Source organism: Betta splendens, chromosome 4 (genome assembly GCF_900634795.4).
Source record: "Betta splendens chromosome 4, fBetSpl5.4, whole genome shotgun sequence".
NCBI classification, from domain to species: Eukaryota; Metazoa; Chordata; class Actinopteri; order Anabantiformes; family Osphronemidae; genus Betta; species Betta splendens.
The window spans coordinates 12,899,350-12,914,548 of NC_040884.2; the positions used below are offsets into that span (position 1 = coordinate 12,899,350).

General features: G+C 50.8%; 1 protein-coding gene across 10 annotated transcripts in view; it reads right to left on the minus strand.

The window, feature by feature from the left end:
* Positions 1–15,199, minus strand: part of LOC114854511 (microtubule-associated protein 4) — a 49,080-nt gene that overhangs the window by 3,411 nt on the left and 30,470 nt on the right. For 5 of the 10 annotated variants that reach the window (XM_029148969.3, XM_055508259.1, XM_041070640.2 and 2 more), the window contains 10 exons: positions 6,370–7,193; positions 5,745–5,993; positions 4,779–4,959; positions 4,640–4,699; positions 3,718–4,028; positions 3,280–3,336; positions 2,422–2,514; positions 1,832–1,913; positions 1,174–1,286; positions 29–209 (listed from right to left, as the gene is read on the minus strand). In XM_029148969.3, the coding sequence (XP_029004802.1) occupies positions 29–209; positions 1,174–1,286; positions 1,832–1,913; positions 2,422–2,514; positions 3,280–3,336; positions 3,718–4,028; positions 4,640–4,699; positions 4,779–4,959; positions 5,745–5,993; positions 6,370–7,193 (2,151 nt within the window). Of the gene's footprint in view, positions 1–28; positions 210–1,173; positions 1,287–1,831; positions 1,914–2,421; positions 2,515–3,279; positions 3,337–3,717; positions 4,029–4,639; positions 4,700–4,778; positions 4,960–5,744; positions 5,994–6,369; positions 7,194–10,763; positions 12,890–15,199 lie in introns of those variants that run through there. The other 5 variants (XM_041070646.2, XM_041070644.2, XM_041070641.2 and 2 more) reach the window with 5 other exon arrangements.

The window sequence follows — 15,199 nt, forward strand, 5'->3', positions numbered from 1 at the left end:
CACCGAAGGTCTCTACACACACACTTACTTGTCTCTGGGATGCGTGAGTCCAGAGCCTGGGGCTCCTTGAGGCCCTCGCCGCCACAGGGAGCCCCGCCCTTCAGCCCGTTTTCCTGGGCAGAGGGGCTCCCGGGCTGCCCCGGCTCGGGGCCTGGGGCAGGGGTGCCACTCAGGGGAGTCCCCTCTGCTGTCTCCTGGCCCCCCTCAGCCTAGAAACACACAGCAGGGCGTGTCAGTCGGAGGATGGGGATGGGACAAGCCGGCTCCAGGTCTGTCGGAGCACGCGGCCCCGCTTGTGCCGGCAGGCGAGCGTGTCTCACTGCCCACAACCTGGAGCCAGACTTGATGGAATGAAAAAGTCAAAGTAATTCATACATACGGCATAAATGAACACTGACTAAATAAATGGACAGCTACAGCCACAAAAGCACAAGACGTGAGCGAAGGGAGATGAAGTGTGTGAGGAAATGGGGCTTCTGGATTAATTGTTAGCAATAAAATATAACAGACCATAAAGCATCGCTGTTTCTGCCAACTGGGTGAACACACCACCTGCATATCACCTATATTAATAGGTTTGTAACCTGCAAAGTGTTGATAGTGACACAGCGGATACGAGCGGATCACACGCTGTTGCTCTCAAGTAAATAAGCTGCTTTCAGATTGGGGCACTTTATTCTCAAAAACCGTCTTCCACCTCTCAGGTGTTTTTGGGGAGTTTCCTGTTCTGACGCTATGATCCACTAAGTTGGAGGGTGCAGGCGATGCTGGACCAGCTAAGCAGCGCATGGAGATGATGAGCATGGGACCACAAACACCAATGTGCAGCTGATGTAGGCTGAGGGGACAGGTGACACCGGGCCTGACTGTGATTCCACAGTGGAATCCTTCTAGGTGGAGCTCCAGCCGACATGTCAGCTTCACTCTCTGTTCCACTGTCGTCCCGGGTTTCCCTCTCGCATGTGTCGGACACAGCTGCTGGGGAGGGAGCTTCAGGTTGCTGCAGATGTCTTATGACAGACTGTCCGCATCGTTGGCAGGGCTCGTCTTCTGGACGGCGGCGCGAGCAGCCAAAGTTTGGAAAGTGTCAAAGCCACTTTTGCTGCTACTTTAGGAGCAGCCGTGACCTCCAGGAAGCCACCGACGCTTCCTGTGTACGTGTGCGGGGCTCACCTTGATGTTTCCTCCACCAGGTGAATGGCTCACGTTGTCCATGGATGAAACTTTGGACTGGGCCTTGTCCCTAAAGTTCACTTTATGGGACTCGATCTTCACGACGCCACCGCCTAGAGCAGAAAACGGTGGAATTACTAATGAGGATGTGTGTGCGGAGCCTGGTCCGGCTCTGCTGTGTCATGGTTCACAGCCTCTGTGTCCTCTGCAGAGCTGTCAGCTGCTCATCGCTCAGGCAGAGGCTGTTCCGCCTGGGTGTCATGCTGCACATGGCGACTGAAACCATCCTAAATGCTGTCAAGGAGAGCAGCCAACGGACGAGGAGACTGATCCACTGTTAGCATCCTACTGAGCAGAGTGCAGCAGCAGCCTGGCTTAGTATCACGCTGCTCCTCGCTGTCTCACAGCCGTCTAGCTGGACTCGTGTTACATCATGAGGAACCTGCACTGAGCTAATTGTGCGTTTCATACTAGACCTAGTGTGGTTAGACAAATGCTACTAGTCTGGAAACAATGTCACTCAAAGGCTTCAAACTGAAATATTAAATGTGAAACCCATTAAAATACATGATACTCTGAGACTATTTATTCACATTGTCAAATTCTTGTGATGAAGCTACTGTCATGTGTTCAGGTCATGACTTCACTCCCAGCTCACCAGGCTTGTGCTTGATGTTGTCCTTGGAGCCACACTTTGACGTCACTTTACTCACGTCCACCTTCTTGTTGAGAATCTGCACCTGTCAAGTTTCACACGCTGCGTTAGTGATCACCAAAGAATCATCAGGAATCATGCGTAAGGTCCAATTCATTTGAACTGAAAAGCCAATACAATATCATATAGCTCTGATTGACATGTAGAAATGAAGGCAGCAAGAGAAGCTCAGGACAGAACAGTGTCATTTCAGACCCTAGAAACCCCAAAAGTACATCGCTGCTGATGTCTTTACAGAACAGGAAGTAACGGCAGATGGAGCCAATCAGACGTCCATCTGCCCGACTGGTGTTAGGCAAGTTAGTGACAGGTGAGGACGACACGGGAAGAGATTCAGGAAGCAAGGGACTGTGAAGCAGGTTCTGGGTAAGGACCGGTACAGTGGACTTGCTATCATGCTGGTCATCTGTGTGTCCAATCAAAGAGTATCTAGCTCCATTCTCTCCTTAGAGGAGTTCTTTCTGGTTGCGAGTAGATTTCTTTGACTAACTGGCCTCTGCATGAGCTCTGCCCATGGGCCAGGCAGTACTTACATTCCCTCCACCAGGAACATGCTTCATATTTTCCTTGGAGCCCAAGCGTGACGTGACGTGGCTGAAGTCCAGCTTTTTGGAGACTATCTGAACCTATATAAACACAGCATAGCAGCAAGAGGGGAGAAGAGAGCAGAGGAAGGCAGAGGAGGGGAGACAACGGAGGAGAGGACCATAGAAGAAGACGCAGAAGAAGAAGAAGAAGAAGAAGAAGAAGAAGAAGAGAGAGAGGGAGAGGGAGAGAGAGAGAGAGAGAGAAAGAGGGAGAGAGAGAGAGAGCGGAGGAAAAATCACCGTCACAAGTAGGGTTAGAAATGAAAGGATGAATGACAGCAGGAGGAGGCCTGGGTAAAAAACTACAAGGTACAAAGGAGAGAACACGGAACCTCTGTTCTCAGTCAAACACACATGCAGGACAAGTGAAACCTCGTTCAGCTGAACACACACACAGGCTGACCAGTGTTATTGAGGCAGGTTAGACTCCTATCACACGCTGGTGGCTGAGATCACTGTCCGTGGTTAAAACACATTTATACACGTGTGTACTGAAAAACGTGTTACTACTGTGTTATACGAATGCTGTGGACACGCAGCTTCTCCTGGATCCTATGAAGATCTACTAACAGGCTTCATTGTATTTTCAGTATGATCCAGACGCTCCAGCTGATCCTTCATCAGGATCTGACCCTGTGGTGACGTACAACTTATAATACCTGCTTTTATTATCATGGTATCATGGTTTACCTTCAGTCATTATGTTTAATTAATAAGAAACCCCAAATATGAGAAGAGGAAGCGAGCGAAGGAACATGTGTGTGATCATGTGGGGATGCTGGGGTGGATGAGGAGGGAACTCACTTTGCCCTGGCCTGGATCTTTGGAGGCCACAGCCCTGTTCTGAGACACAGCTGACACCTGGAGAGACAAGTCCCCCGGCTGGGTTCAGTGACAAGACCTCACAATGTAACACACAAGGTGAATGTGCAAAAAAAGACAAAACAGCAAATAAACGGTAACGGTAAACAATGGGCATGAAGAGACAGAGAGGAATGATGAGAGGGGATGAAGAGGGAGCAGGAATGTATGGAAGCCAGTGAAATCACTAAAAAGGAGGATGGACTGAGTAGATCGTTTGAGAAGGTTTAAGGGTTTCATTATTAGATCCAGGCTTCCTCCTATGTGTCACAACTAACAGTGGAACCATGCAGATGATGGTCAAGGTCACACCTGTTTGCTGCTGTGGCTATAAGTGAGAAGAAAGGTGTGATGAGGCTCTGGTTCTGCTCCAGGACCTACCTTCCCCCCTCCAGGCTGGTGCTTCATGTTGTCCGTGGAGCCGATCTTGGAGCGGGCGTTGCGGATGTCAGGGGTCGGCGCCGCGCCGGGTCGGGCTGCTGCCTTTGCGTTGGCGGTTGGGGGTCGGGAGGTGCGTGGAACCGGGGGCTTTTTCTCTGGCACCGTGGCAGCGGTGGTGGAGGAGGGGGCGGCGGCGGGTTTGGGGGCGGCGGTGCGGGGACGGGAGGCAGCAGAGCTGGCAGCGGAGCTGCGGGTGGTGGTGGTGGTGGTGGTGGTGGTGGTGGTGGCGGGCCTAGGCCTGGCAGAGTTGGCTGGAAAGGAGCATTTCACGTGAATGTTTGATTTGTCGTGTCACATAAAATCACATCAGAAGCGTTTAGTGGCTGTGAACCTCCATAGAATCACCGCTCCTGCTCTCAAACCTCCCACCGAGCCTTTGGAGCGTCTCCAGCTCCGGCTAAGACAGGTTTAATTGGACAAATCCTGCCACTTGCTGCATGTTTCTACAGAGTCATTTGACTTGCTGCATGGACCCTGGGAGATTAGACACTCCAAGCTGTATCAGCAGAAGCTGCAGAGTCCTGTCAACGGCAGCGGGACGGTAATCCACAGAGCGCTGAGGGAAGATGTTTAACTCCCCTGCCTTTCAGCACTAAAGCTGGTCTCTCTGTCCCAGCATGCCCAGCATTGTCAGGCTGGGACAGAGTGTGTGCGCTGCAGTGTCACGTCCTCGCTGACAGCTCTCCTGTTGACAAAATGTAAACTAATCTGTTGACAGGAAGTGTGTGGGAAGAGACGGAGACAAGGCAAAACCAAGAAAGGATTAGTGGAGACAAAGTATATGCTGAGGGCAAAGGCCCAGGGAGGCTGAGCAGGGCCACATGGAGAACGGGCACGGATACGTGTATGCATGCGGGTCTACCTGTGGTCGTCCTCAGAGCGCTGGGCTTCTTCTCTGCAGGTTTGAGGTCTGGCTTCGAGACTAAAACACATGATGATAAAGTTGGTAAAGGATAAAATGTAATGAGAGCGTTCGAGTGTCTGACTGTACGTCACCGTACCCGGAGGCTTTTTGGCTGCGTTGGTGGCCGTGGTGCGAGCAGATGCAGTCGTGCGCACCGACGCCGCAGTTTTACTGGCTGCTGTGGCAGCGGTTCCATTTTTGGTGGCAGCGGCGGAGCCCGTCTGACTGGAAGCGGCAGTGCCGGCCTTTGGCACAGGGGGGCGCTTCTCCGTGGTGGTCTGAGACACACAAGAGAGGAGGAGGACAGGGCTGAGCAGGCATGGAGGATGGAGGCGCTACATGAAGCAGTGGGTCAAGCTGTGTCTGCGCGCGCTGATGCCATTCAGCACGTTTCCTCCTCAACCACGCTACACATGCCCAGCTGAGCCCGGGCCACAGAGGCTGCGCATGCGCCTCATGTGTCGCTCGTCATGTCACAAGCTGCGGTTAAGGAGGAGCAGCGAGGCTGCACTGACCCAGTGACACTAATCCCATCAGGCCCACATCCACAACATGAACCTGCTGCACTTCTGTAGGTACAGTAACACTGTGGTTTGGACAGGAAGTGAATCAAAATGCAAATTAAAAAGCTTTGAGCAGTGAAAAAACAGGACGAACTATGTTTATCCCTCGTTACATAAGCATCGTTATTACATAACCTTTTATTATAAATGTTCCACCAATGGGGATGGGCCTGTAGCCACCAACCTGTGTCGCTACATGTGACCACAGCGGGCCAGACGGCGACGACCACTGTTGCTGTGCGTGCGCGGACCCGCTTCGCACGCAGCCGAACCCGCCGAAGCTGAACTGGTGGGACGGCTGTGCGTGCTAACAGGCAGAGGCGCCAGATGGCCGGACGCTCCGACCAACGGGGGAGCGGGCCTCTGTGGGCCGTGACATTTTACATTCAAATGAACCTGCTGAACTCGAAAGCGCCGTGCTGCCGGTGTGACCTTAGGGCTCGGAGCACGAGCACGACCGGTGCGGCTCCACGTGTTGCTGAGCGTGTCGTGCCTCTTACCTTGGCTTTGACCTCGCGCGTGCTGGTGGCGGTGGAGGATGAGGGGCGGCTGGCCGTGGTGGCGCCGGGCTGCTTTGGGCCAGCAGCAGATGCGGACGGCGCCTTAGCCGTGCTGGGTTTTTTGTCTGGGGTGGAGGCAGGGGCGGGTTTGAGGCGCTTAGCCGCAGCCGGGGCCGGAGCTGAGGCTGCGGCCGCGGAGCTCGGCCGCGTTTTGGCGGCGGCGCTGGGCTTGGCGGCCCCGGCGGCCGGCTGCAAGGCAGGACCATGGGGGGGGGGGGGGGGGGGGGGCGAAATAAAGAGAAAAAGCAAAGGACAGGGGCAAATGATCAGGAGTGGGTGAGACAAGCAGCAGGGCAGAGCAGCAAATCATAGAAAAACGATGCAGCTGTGGGAGCGTGCGCGTACGTGTGTGTGTGTGTGTGTGTGTGTGTGTGTGTGTGTGTGTGTGTGTGTGTGTGTGTGTGTGTGTATGTGTGTGTGTGTGACGACCGGCTCCTCCCTCAGACGTGACATTTACTTATTATCATGCGTGTTCTGCAGCACATCGCACGTAGAACCTTCTGCTGTCGTTCATGTTCTGCATCTGTATCATCATTTCTAATGACGACTAGGTGCTGACTCCTACCTTCGCCTTGTCGGCGGCTGCCAGGCCTCTGCCGGCTGCGGCACTGCCTCCGTTGGCCGTGGGCTTGGTCTTCTTGGCCTTGTCCACCGCCTCTGCTTTCGCCGCCTTCTCCTTCTTCTCGTCCTTGTTTTCGTCCTTCTTCTCCTCCTTCTTCTCGTCCTTCGCTTCGCTCTTTGGCACCGTCGTGTCCGCGGGCTTCTGGGCCACGTCCCGCTTCGTCTCCTCCTCCGTCCTCTCGGCTCTGTCAGCGTCAGGCTGTGGTCGCGTGGCTTCCTGTGCCGTCGCCTCGGTCGCATTCGCGGGCGGCGGCTGTTGCTCTGGAGACTTCTCCACTGGAGCGAAATGCTCCGTGACGTCCTTCATCGGTGTCTTCTCGCCGTCTTTGTTCTCCGCCTTTTCTTCTACCTTCACCACCTTTTCCACAGTCTGAGCTTTCTCAGCGGCGCTCTCCACCTTCTCCTTCTTGTCTTCTTTACCTCCCTCCCCCGGTTTCGCTGCTGACTCGTCTGTCTTCTTCAGTTCAGCTTCTTTCTCTGCTTTCTCCACTTTCTCTTTCTCCTTCTTTATCTCTTCTACTTGTTCTACTGGCTTTGCTGCCTCTTTCATCTTCTCTCCCTCTTTTACCTTTTCTGCCTCTTTGTCCTTTTCTTTCACATGTTCCTTCTCCGTTTCTTTTTCCAGCTTCACAGGAGTTTCCTTGTTCACAAACTCAACCTTCACACTCTTCTGCTCTGAGTCGAACACATCCACCTTTTTGACGTTGTCCTCCGGCTTCTCTTCCTTCTTCTCAATCTTCTCCGTCTTCTCCACCGTGTCTGATTTAACTATAAATAAAAAGAAAGTGAACATTTATATGACAATCAAAATATATCATTAGGAAATCTGTCCATTTAGTCCATAGTTCACACATCTCTTCTTTACTGATACTGACTGACTCATCAAATACAAAAAACAAGTAGGAACCCCAGAACCTCCCAACAAATCTCAGATATAAATAGATTTACATGACAATATTAATGAACAGAAAACTGTTCTTGGGTCAGAACAAAAACTTTTAGCAGCAGCTGTGAAACTTATGAATATATGCTGCAATATACATTATGCTGCGATACACAATGAGCTGCATCCTTGAACAGACCACATGTCTCGGTCTGGACCAGTCTGACACGCAATGTGGAGTTAAATCAGCCAAGCTCACTGTGTATGATGTTCACACCCAACCCAAACTCATACCTCTCACTGGGCCTGATGGAGCCAGACGGTGAGAGAGGGAAGGTGCAGATTCAGGACCTCCCTCACTCTAATTTAATCTCACTTTATATCTCATGTTATGCTGCTCATTCCTGTTTTGGAGAAATCATCTGTTCAGCATATTTACTCTAGCATCAACATGCAGCTCGTTGCAGCTAGAATCTACTGTAGCCTTTATGTAAAACCAGTTCCTTTACCGATGTGCAGCTCCAGCCATCACCACATGATGATACCAGCAGCTCTGTAATATGTATAATGAATCCAAAAAATGCAAAACTACAAATCTGCTCACATCCAAAATGTTCCACCTGCTGACAAAACGATGTTGTGAGATGTGTTTCGAGTGTCAGTACTCGGCTCAGTGCAGCGATTAACAACGAGTTGGTTCATGTGCGATAAACACAACGCTGTGACTGACTGACTGGAACACTCAGAAGCATGGTTTGACCTCAGGTGATGATGACCTAACGCTGAGGTAACAGCTTTAGACTCGGGCTGTGCTCCACTTTAGAGGCGGGATCGTGTGATGTCCACATGACATAACGGATTCAGCTCCATCCTCCGAGGGTTCGCCGATTCTGTTCTCCAGCTTTGGAGCACAGAATGTAGGTCACGCAGAACCCTGTGAACCCCGGCAAGGCTCATAGAGTTCACCAGAAACCCTAATATAAGAGTATTGTATTTTGTTATAGTCAATGTCATGCTGAGTTGCTGAGAACTTGGTGAATTTGTGAAGCAAACACATTTAACATAACCTAGTCACTGTATGGGACCAAGAGACACAAAAGAAGGCGCTCAAAGTCCTCACTTGCTGGACTGTGAACAAACTCAAGACGATGAACCTGATCTGCTAATGAGGGCAGAAACCTGATATTTCACAGTTGAGGCCACCTGCTGAAAATGAGACACACCCACATTCAAACGCAGTCCTACATTCACTTCATGTACATCTCCTGTTTGTCCTGTGCCGTTGTCTGTGGATTCATTCTTTAGCTCACACCCATCAACCCATCAGGATTATAAACCGCACATCATTCTAATCTCTAGAGGAATACTGAATGTGCATGAATTATTGACAGATCAGTCAAGGACAGGCCTGAAGGCTGAGTGTAACATGATGGGAGCATGGGAACATGTTGCAGGGCGGAGGTCAGGCATGATGTCAGTCATTACTCCTACTTCACAATAATTCATCCTGACATGTAAGATGTAGGTCACAGTCAGTGCTCTGCCTGATGAAGCTGCCACTAAACGCTGGGTAAAAGCTCAACGGTCAGCTTCACTCTGACAATAAGGTCCGGCAGGTGTTAGCAACCGATGACTGATATGATTTAATTTCATTATTGAGATTGATTGTGCTTTTTCTGCTGGGATGACAGTAAAACCTGATTAAAGCAGCTTTAATCCAGGTGAAACATTCACCTCATGTTTCCACCGACTCACCACCTCTATTGTGACCTTCCTTCATTTGAGGTCACCAATAATGTCATGTAGCGTCTGATGTCGTGGAGTCTCTTGAGTGCGTGTCTCATCAATGTAGTGACAGTTACTCATTAAGAACTGAAATCTATTTTATATTTGACTGATTATTATCTCTACTGACTTATGAAAGGATCTCATTACGCTGCATCATCCTGACAAACAAGAGGCTTTATGGAGAAAAACCTGAGGTTTGTTTGCATTGGCTACATACACACAAACTGATTCTTGTGGACTGCTCAGGTCAATCATCCACAGACTCTGGTTTGACTGATGAATAATATCAACCCTGCCACTGTTTGCACCACAACACTTCTGACAAGCTCCTAACAAAGTGGAAGCCACACTTCACCCAGCTGACACTCTGAAGTGGTTGTGAAGTGGTACCAGAGAGGATCATCATGTATTATCCCGTCTGAAGTGGAGACCCTGTGACTGTCTTGGTGATATCGGAGCGTCACTGGTAACTCTATTAAAGAGCTTTTACAGAGGCCAGACCGTTTGGCTTTCAGATATCTTTACACTACCCTTTAATACCTTTATAATTCATTGAGTACAAGTATAATTTCGCTGTATTATTATAAACACCCATCATCACACTGGGACGGTCATCATTCTTTCAACCATCTTGGCTCCATCACTTCTAGCTTATAACAGGAAGAGAAGAGGGAGCTGGACAGAAACTGGACCACAGGAAACTTGGGATGGAGCATAAAAGTAGAACGAGGCTGAGCTGAGACCCAGCCTCGTTCTACTGTGAGGACATGTCAGCATCTGGCCTGATGCTCACTCCATCCTGACCTGCTGCTACATCCTTCGTCACTGTGGCCTGGCACCAAATCGTTTAATGAGAAGTAAAATTCTACACATTTTGCTGTACATAACAGAGAGCTCAAAAGAGCTCTCTGTTATGTTAATGAAGCATAACAAAGTCAAATGTGCCATATTTAACAGGGGCTGGGCTTAAAAATGGAGACAATTCATGTCAACACATTTGTGCTCCTGACTTACAGATCCTATTTCTCTCATCAACTACTGGGGGGTAACTGGCACAGATGATATCACATCAGTCATTCAGGGGGTAACATGCTGCGCACATGATGCCTGCACAGATTCATTACACGTGAAGTACAAACACAACCATATCTTTAATTAACGAGTAACTTTTGGCTCTCGACCCGTGAGTGCAAGCATCACACAATGTCACAGCCAGACAGACCCCAGTTGGTCGCACACAAGCCTGAGACATTTATCAATGATCACACATTCATCACATGCATGCGCCTTGGCTGTGGGCGACCAGTGGGCAGCCTCCACCATAAAGGAATGCCAAGTAGTCTGCAGGAGGCTCTGCTGTTTTCCACTTTCAGTTATTGATTCCTTCCCGTTCGCTCTGTCTCTCCTATCGTCTGAGTCTCCTCCCTCCTCCCTCCAGTCTGCCTCTGGTGTGTCTAGACCAGAGCCACAATGGCCTCAAGTCAACAAATACATCACTGCAAACCAAGACGTCCGTAATCGTCCCGTCTGTTTCACTATGAGTAACACTCTTATTTTAAATTTGAACGCGTCCCTCGTGCGGACGCTCTGAAAACTAAACAGAAAGCACCTGATTCAGACGTTGTCTCGCTCATTTAGGCAACAAACAAAACATGACCTTCACCTACCATTAGCTGTGATGAAGGGGTTGGTGGTGGAATTCAGGCCACAAATGGCAACCTCACCGCCAGTGTCCCCTGCCACTGGTGGTTTCATGCCAGTCCCACAGTCTACACTCGCACCCATGTTGAGTGTCATATCCACTTTATTACTGCTAGAGCCGGCGGTCACCACAGAGCCGCTGTCCATCCCAAAGCCTTTGGGGCTTAACGGCACTGGAAGCACGATGCCACCAAGCCCTGGCTCCGTAAAGTCCTCCACTGGAGAGTGTGCTGACGGCAGAGTGAGGCCGGTGCTGCCGTCCCTCAGTGGGAACGGGGACGGCCGGGGCCCAGCGGGGGGCGGCCGCAGGTCAGCGTGAGTGGTGCCTGCAGCCGAGAGGGTGGGTGGAGGCGTCGGAGGCTGATCCTCTGCAACAGTCAGCGAGCGCTTCATGGAGTGAGGCGAGCGACGCACCACTCCCATGGGCGACGCCAGCTGCTCCGGCACCGGCCCGTCTCCTCCTGGGTACTTATCGGGCAGCTCCAGGCTGGTGGGAACCGACAGGTGGGAACACTCGGACATCGCTCGCCGCATGGCTTTCCTCTGCTGTTGGGCGCGCCCCATGAAGCAAGGCTCCAGCTCCTCGTCTTCTTCATCGACCTCCTCCTGCTCGCTGTTGTCTCCAGACGAGCCCCTGGACAAGTGCAGGGTTCCCAGAGGTGCTCCTGCTCCTGCTCCAGCCACAACCTCATCATCTCTCTCCAACAAGTTGTTCTTGATAACACAGTAGTTGGGGGACACCTGGGGCATTGCAACCTTTGGGCTGGACTTGTTCCACGAGTCGCCTTCGACCGGAGACGCCTCCATCGCTGAGTGCGGAGGCTCCACGCATTGAGCTGGGGATCCAGGAACCGGTGGCAAGGACCCTCGGCTGGTGCCACCACACGTGCCAAGGGCGGAGGGCATCCGTCCAGGGGACGCCGGGGATGGGGAGGACGAGGGCGGGCTGTCGGGGCTCTCCCCCGCGCTGCCCAGGGAGGCGCTTCCAGAGATGCCCCCGGCTCTGCCCGCATCCATGCTGCCCCTGCAGCACAGCTTGTCCTCGTCGGTGAGTCCGGCTGGTGCCAGCGGCCCCTCACCGGCCACCAGGCCCCTCGGGGTGCCCATGCCTGGGTGCTGCCAGTCCCAGCTCTGCGCTGGCACCGTGGGCGACAGGGAGGGCACCTTGCACAGCTCACTATAGTCTGAGAAAGGAGAGCCCGCCTGCTGATCCGAGAGAGAAGACATGCTGTCTCTCCTTTCTTTGTCTCAGTCTCGGGTGCCTAAAGGTGATCTTCACCACTTTCCCTGTCCCTCTTTTCTTGTCACGCGGCGTTGTTTCCTATGGCTCAGCCACTCAGATGAGCCGTGTCTGTAGATTGTCTTGTGTTGTAGCTCTGTTGTGAACTGAAACACACACTGAGGGTGAACGGGATGAGCGGATCGCTCTCTTCCTCCCTCCCTCTTTCTGTCTCTCTCTCTCTTTGCTTCTCTCGCTGATGGTTACAGATATCATGTGACCAAGTTGTGGCTGCCAATTGGCTCCTGCCAGCTCCCAGGCCCCGCCCACTGTGGTGGAGTGAGTAATCCCCTGCCTGTTTGCCTTTTCACTCCGCATCTTTTTCCCCCCGACCACATCGTTTGTCTGATTCTGTCTCGTGGTCACACACTGTCCAGACAGTTCACCTATGCCGCTGATGAATGTATGCACGGCCCATCACAGCACTGCAATGATTCACCTTCAATGATTTACGCTTCTCACGCTCCTTCTGCTGCTGTTTCATTGGAAACTGCCTAATCTGCCAAAAACCAAACATATGAACATCTTCAAGTGAGTACTATGAGACTTAATAATATTATCAGGATAATAAGAGTGAAAACAGGTGGATGAAGGGTAAAGTCTCACCGCTCAGACCTACAAAAATAGAAGCTCAGTAAATCCTCATGGATGGTAACAACAGCATGTGAGGAGAAAACAGACATGGTTCCAGTCACGTCTGCACCACACAAAGACATTTATGCTTATGCCTGCACAACCAAGGTGACATACACGAGGCTGACGAGACAGACGTGCTTATACAGGCACAACCAGAGACACACACTGGTGAGACGCACCGAGGCAAACCTGAGCAAAACAGAGTCATAAGACGACTTACAGTAAACTCTACCTCAACCTATTCTGTCCTCATAACAAAACCCGTTGTGATTTAAAGTGGCAGCAACAGAGACCTGCCTGCTTCCTACATTAGTAATAACAAGTTTAAACTGCGTGCACTACTTTCACACAGTGATGCTTCTGTGTCTATGGTGAAGGTCAAAACAAACTGCAAATGGAGCACTGCGAATCAAATGCATTAATTGTTGCTCCAAAGTGGTGAATTACAATAAAGGTACTGTAGCAGATACAGTAAGACAACACTAGCAGCAATTAGTATGAGCCAGACGGTGCTGACTGGTGGAGTAACTGCGGCAGCATGAGATGGATGGAGATGGAGGGTTCGTTGGGTCAAAGGATCAGGCTCCTGACCTCTCAGGTGAACGACTGATTTCTAGGCACACAGGATGTGGGCAAAGTCTCAGGATGAACAATATTAGACACTTGTCACTAGTGTCTGGTGACACATCGCAGGAGGCGCTGCAGGAGAGCTGTATCTGCCAGGGAAGCTGTTAATAGACAGGCTGTGTGCCACAGCTTTCAGGGATCTAATACAAGGAAAAGGACTGTTACATGTGAGTGGGTCCTCTGAGGCAGCCAGCATACAGTTTAAGGCAAAGGTCAGTGTGAGGGGAAGCAGGGGTGGTCGGAATGAGATGAGCTTCATCCATGTGCCCAGCGCCAGTCAAAACAGCCGGCGGTTATAAACGTTCCTGTGTCACTTCAGACTGAAGGCTGAACACAATCAAAAAAGGCAGACGGGCAAACGGGGACAGAGGGAGGATGGTGGCAGTACGGAGACGGGAATGAAACAATGAGGACTCTGGTAAAGCAGGGACGGCAAACAACAGACCAAAAGGTCCGACCGGGCCCTTCATCACGTCCTATGTTCCATCCCTGTCTCCTGTCTGACTCATACTGTACCCTGTGCATCATGTAGGTTTTTTCCAGTAAAGTAACTAAATGCAAGTCCTATGAAAACCTGAAATCATCCCCAGCATGTCAACGTGTGCAGAACATGGTGTTCTGCTGCTCGACAGCCCACAGTGAACGGCAGGCCTTTGCTGCAGGGACGTGGCATTTTCATCAAGGTGCACACAGGTTTGGTATTTGGTGACCCAACATGAGCTTGACTTGAAAGAAGTGTGAGGAGATGCACAGCGGGGGGGGTGTCAGGAACAATCAGGCAGATACAGTCTGCACTACAGGACACACTACTGTAGGAAGTGGCTTTTGCCAGGGCTAAGACCAGGTCACATTCACAAGACAAGACTGAATAACTGTTGATAATACATATACACATAATACAATAATATAGTTATTTTAAGTTAAAAAAAGGAAAAAAAAAGAAAACTGCAGCTGCACATTTATACCTTTACAGATAAGGTGGTTAAATGTCTAGTGTAAATGCTGAGAGCCTTTCAATCAATTTCAAAGCTGTATTTGTATTTATCTGTTCTGTTCTTCCCTCCGTATCATTTAAAGGCAGCCTGTCACTACAGCTGAATCTCAGTGGCTGCGTCCTGAACCAGCACATCTATCAAAGTCACAGTGTGTCACTTTCATCCACCTTCCACCTGCAGACAGACAGGGAGGGTGCAGGCGGACAGGTGGGCAGACGCGCTCCAGGCCAGAGCACCGTCAACGTCGCATCTCATGGCTTCTCCCATTTCTTCTGTCTGATTTACTGTTGAAGTACAAACTGTCACCTGAGCTCTAGGAGACAACGCAGACACACAGGCCACTAAAACAATGAGCTCATCATGTCTGACTGGTTGGACAGCAAAGGCACACATTATACAGAGAGTTACATAACCCTGCTGTGCCTCTGTGACCCCAAGCAGGCCACTCGGAGGGCAAACAGATGGGTTAGGGGTATGAGTTAGGGTTATGAGCCCATTTTAGGCAGGCATTGTGTTCACCAAGAAGTGACAGACATCTGACTGGGCTAAGTCTGGGGTCATTAAAGAAGGAATCAGTTAAACAGTGAGTTGGACCCTGTTGCTGAAGATCTTGTACAGTACAGTATGTACAGTATCACTGGACCAAAAAGAAATGAAAATCTCATACAGCTCATTGATATGTAGCATATCTAAATCTGCCAGATAGAAAATGGGGTTTTGTCGCTCTAAAAGCTAGGGATGGTGATCACAGACGCATGTGTGTGTGTGTGTGTGTGTGTGTGTGTGTGTGTGTGTGTGTGTGTTGAATGTGAGACATTCCTCAGCGACATCTATTTATAGCTTAATCACATCTTTGCTCCCCATC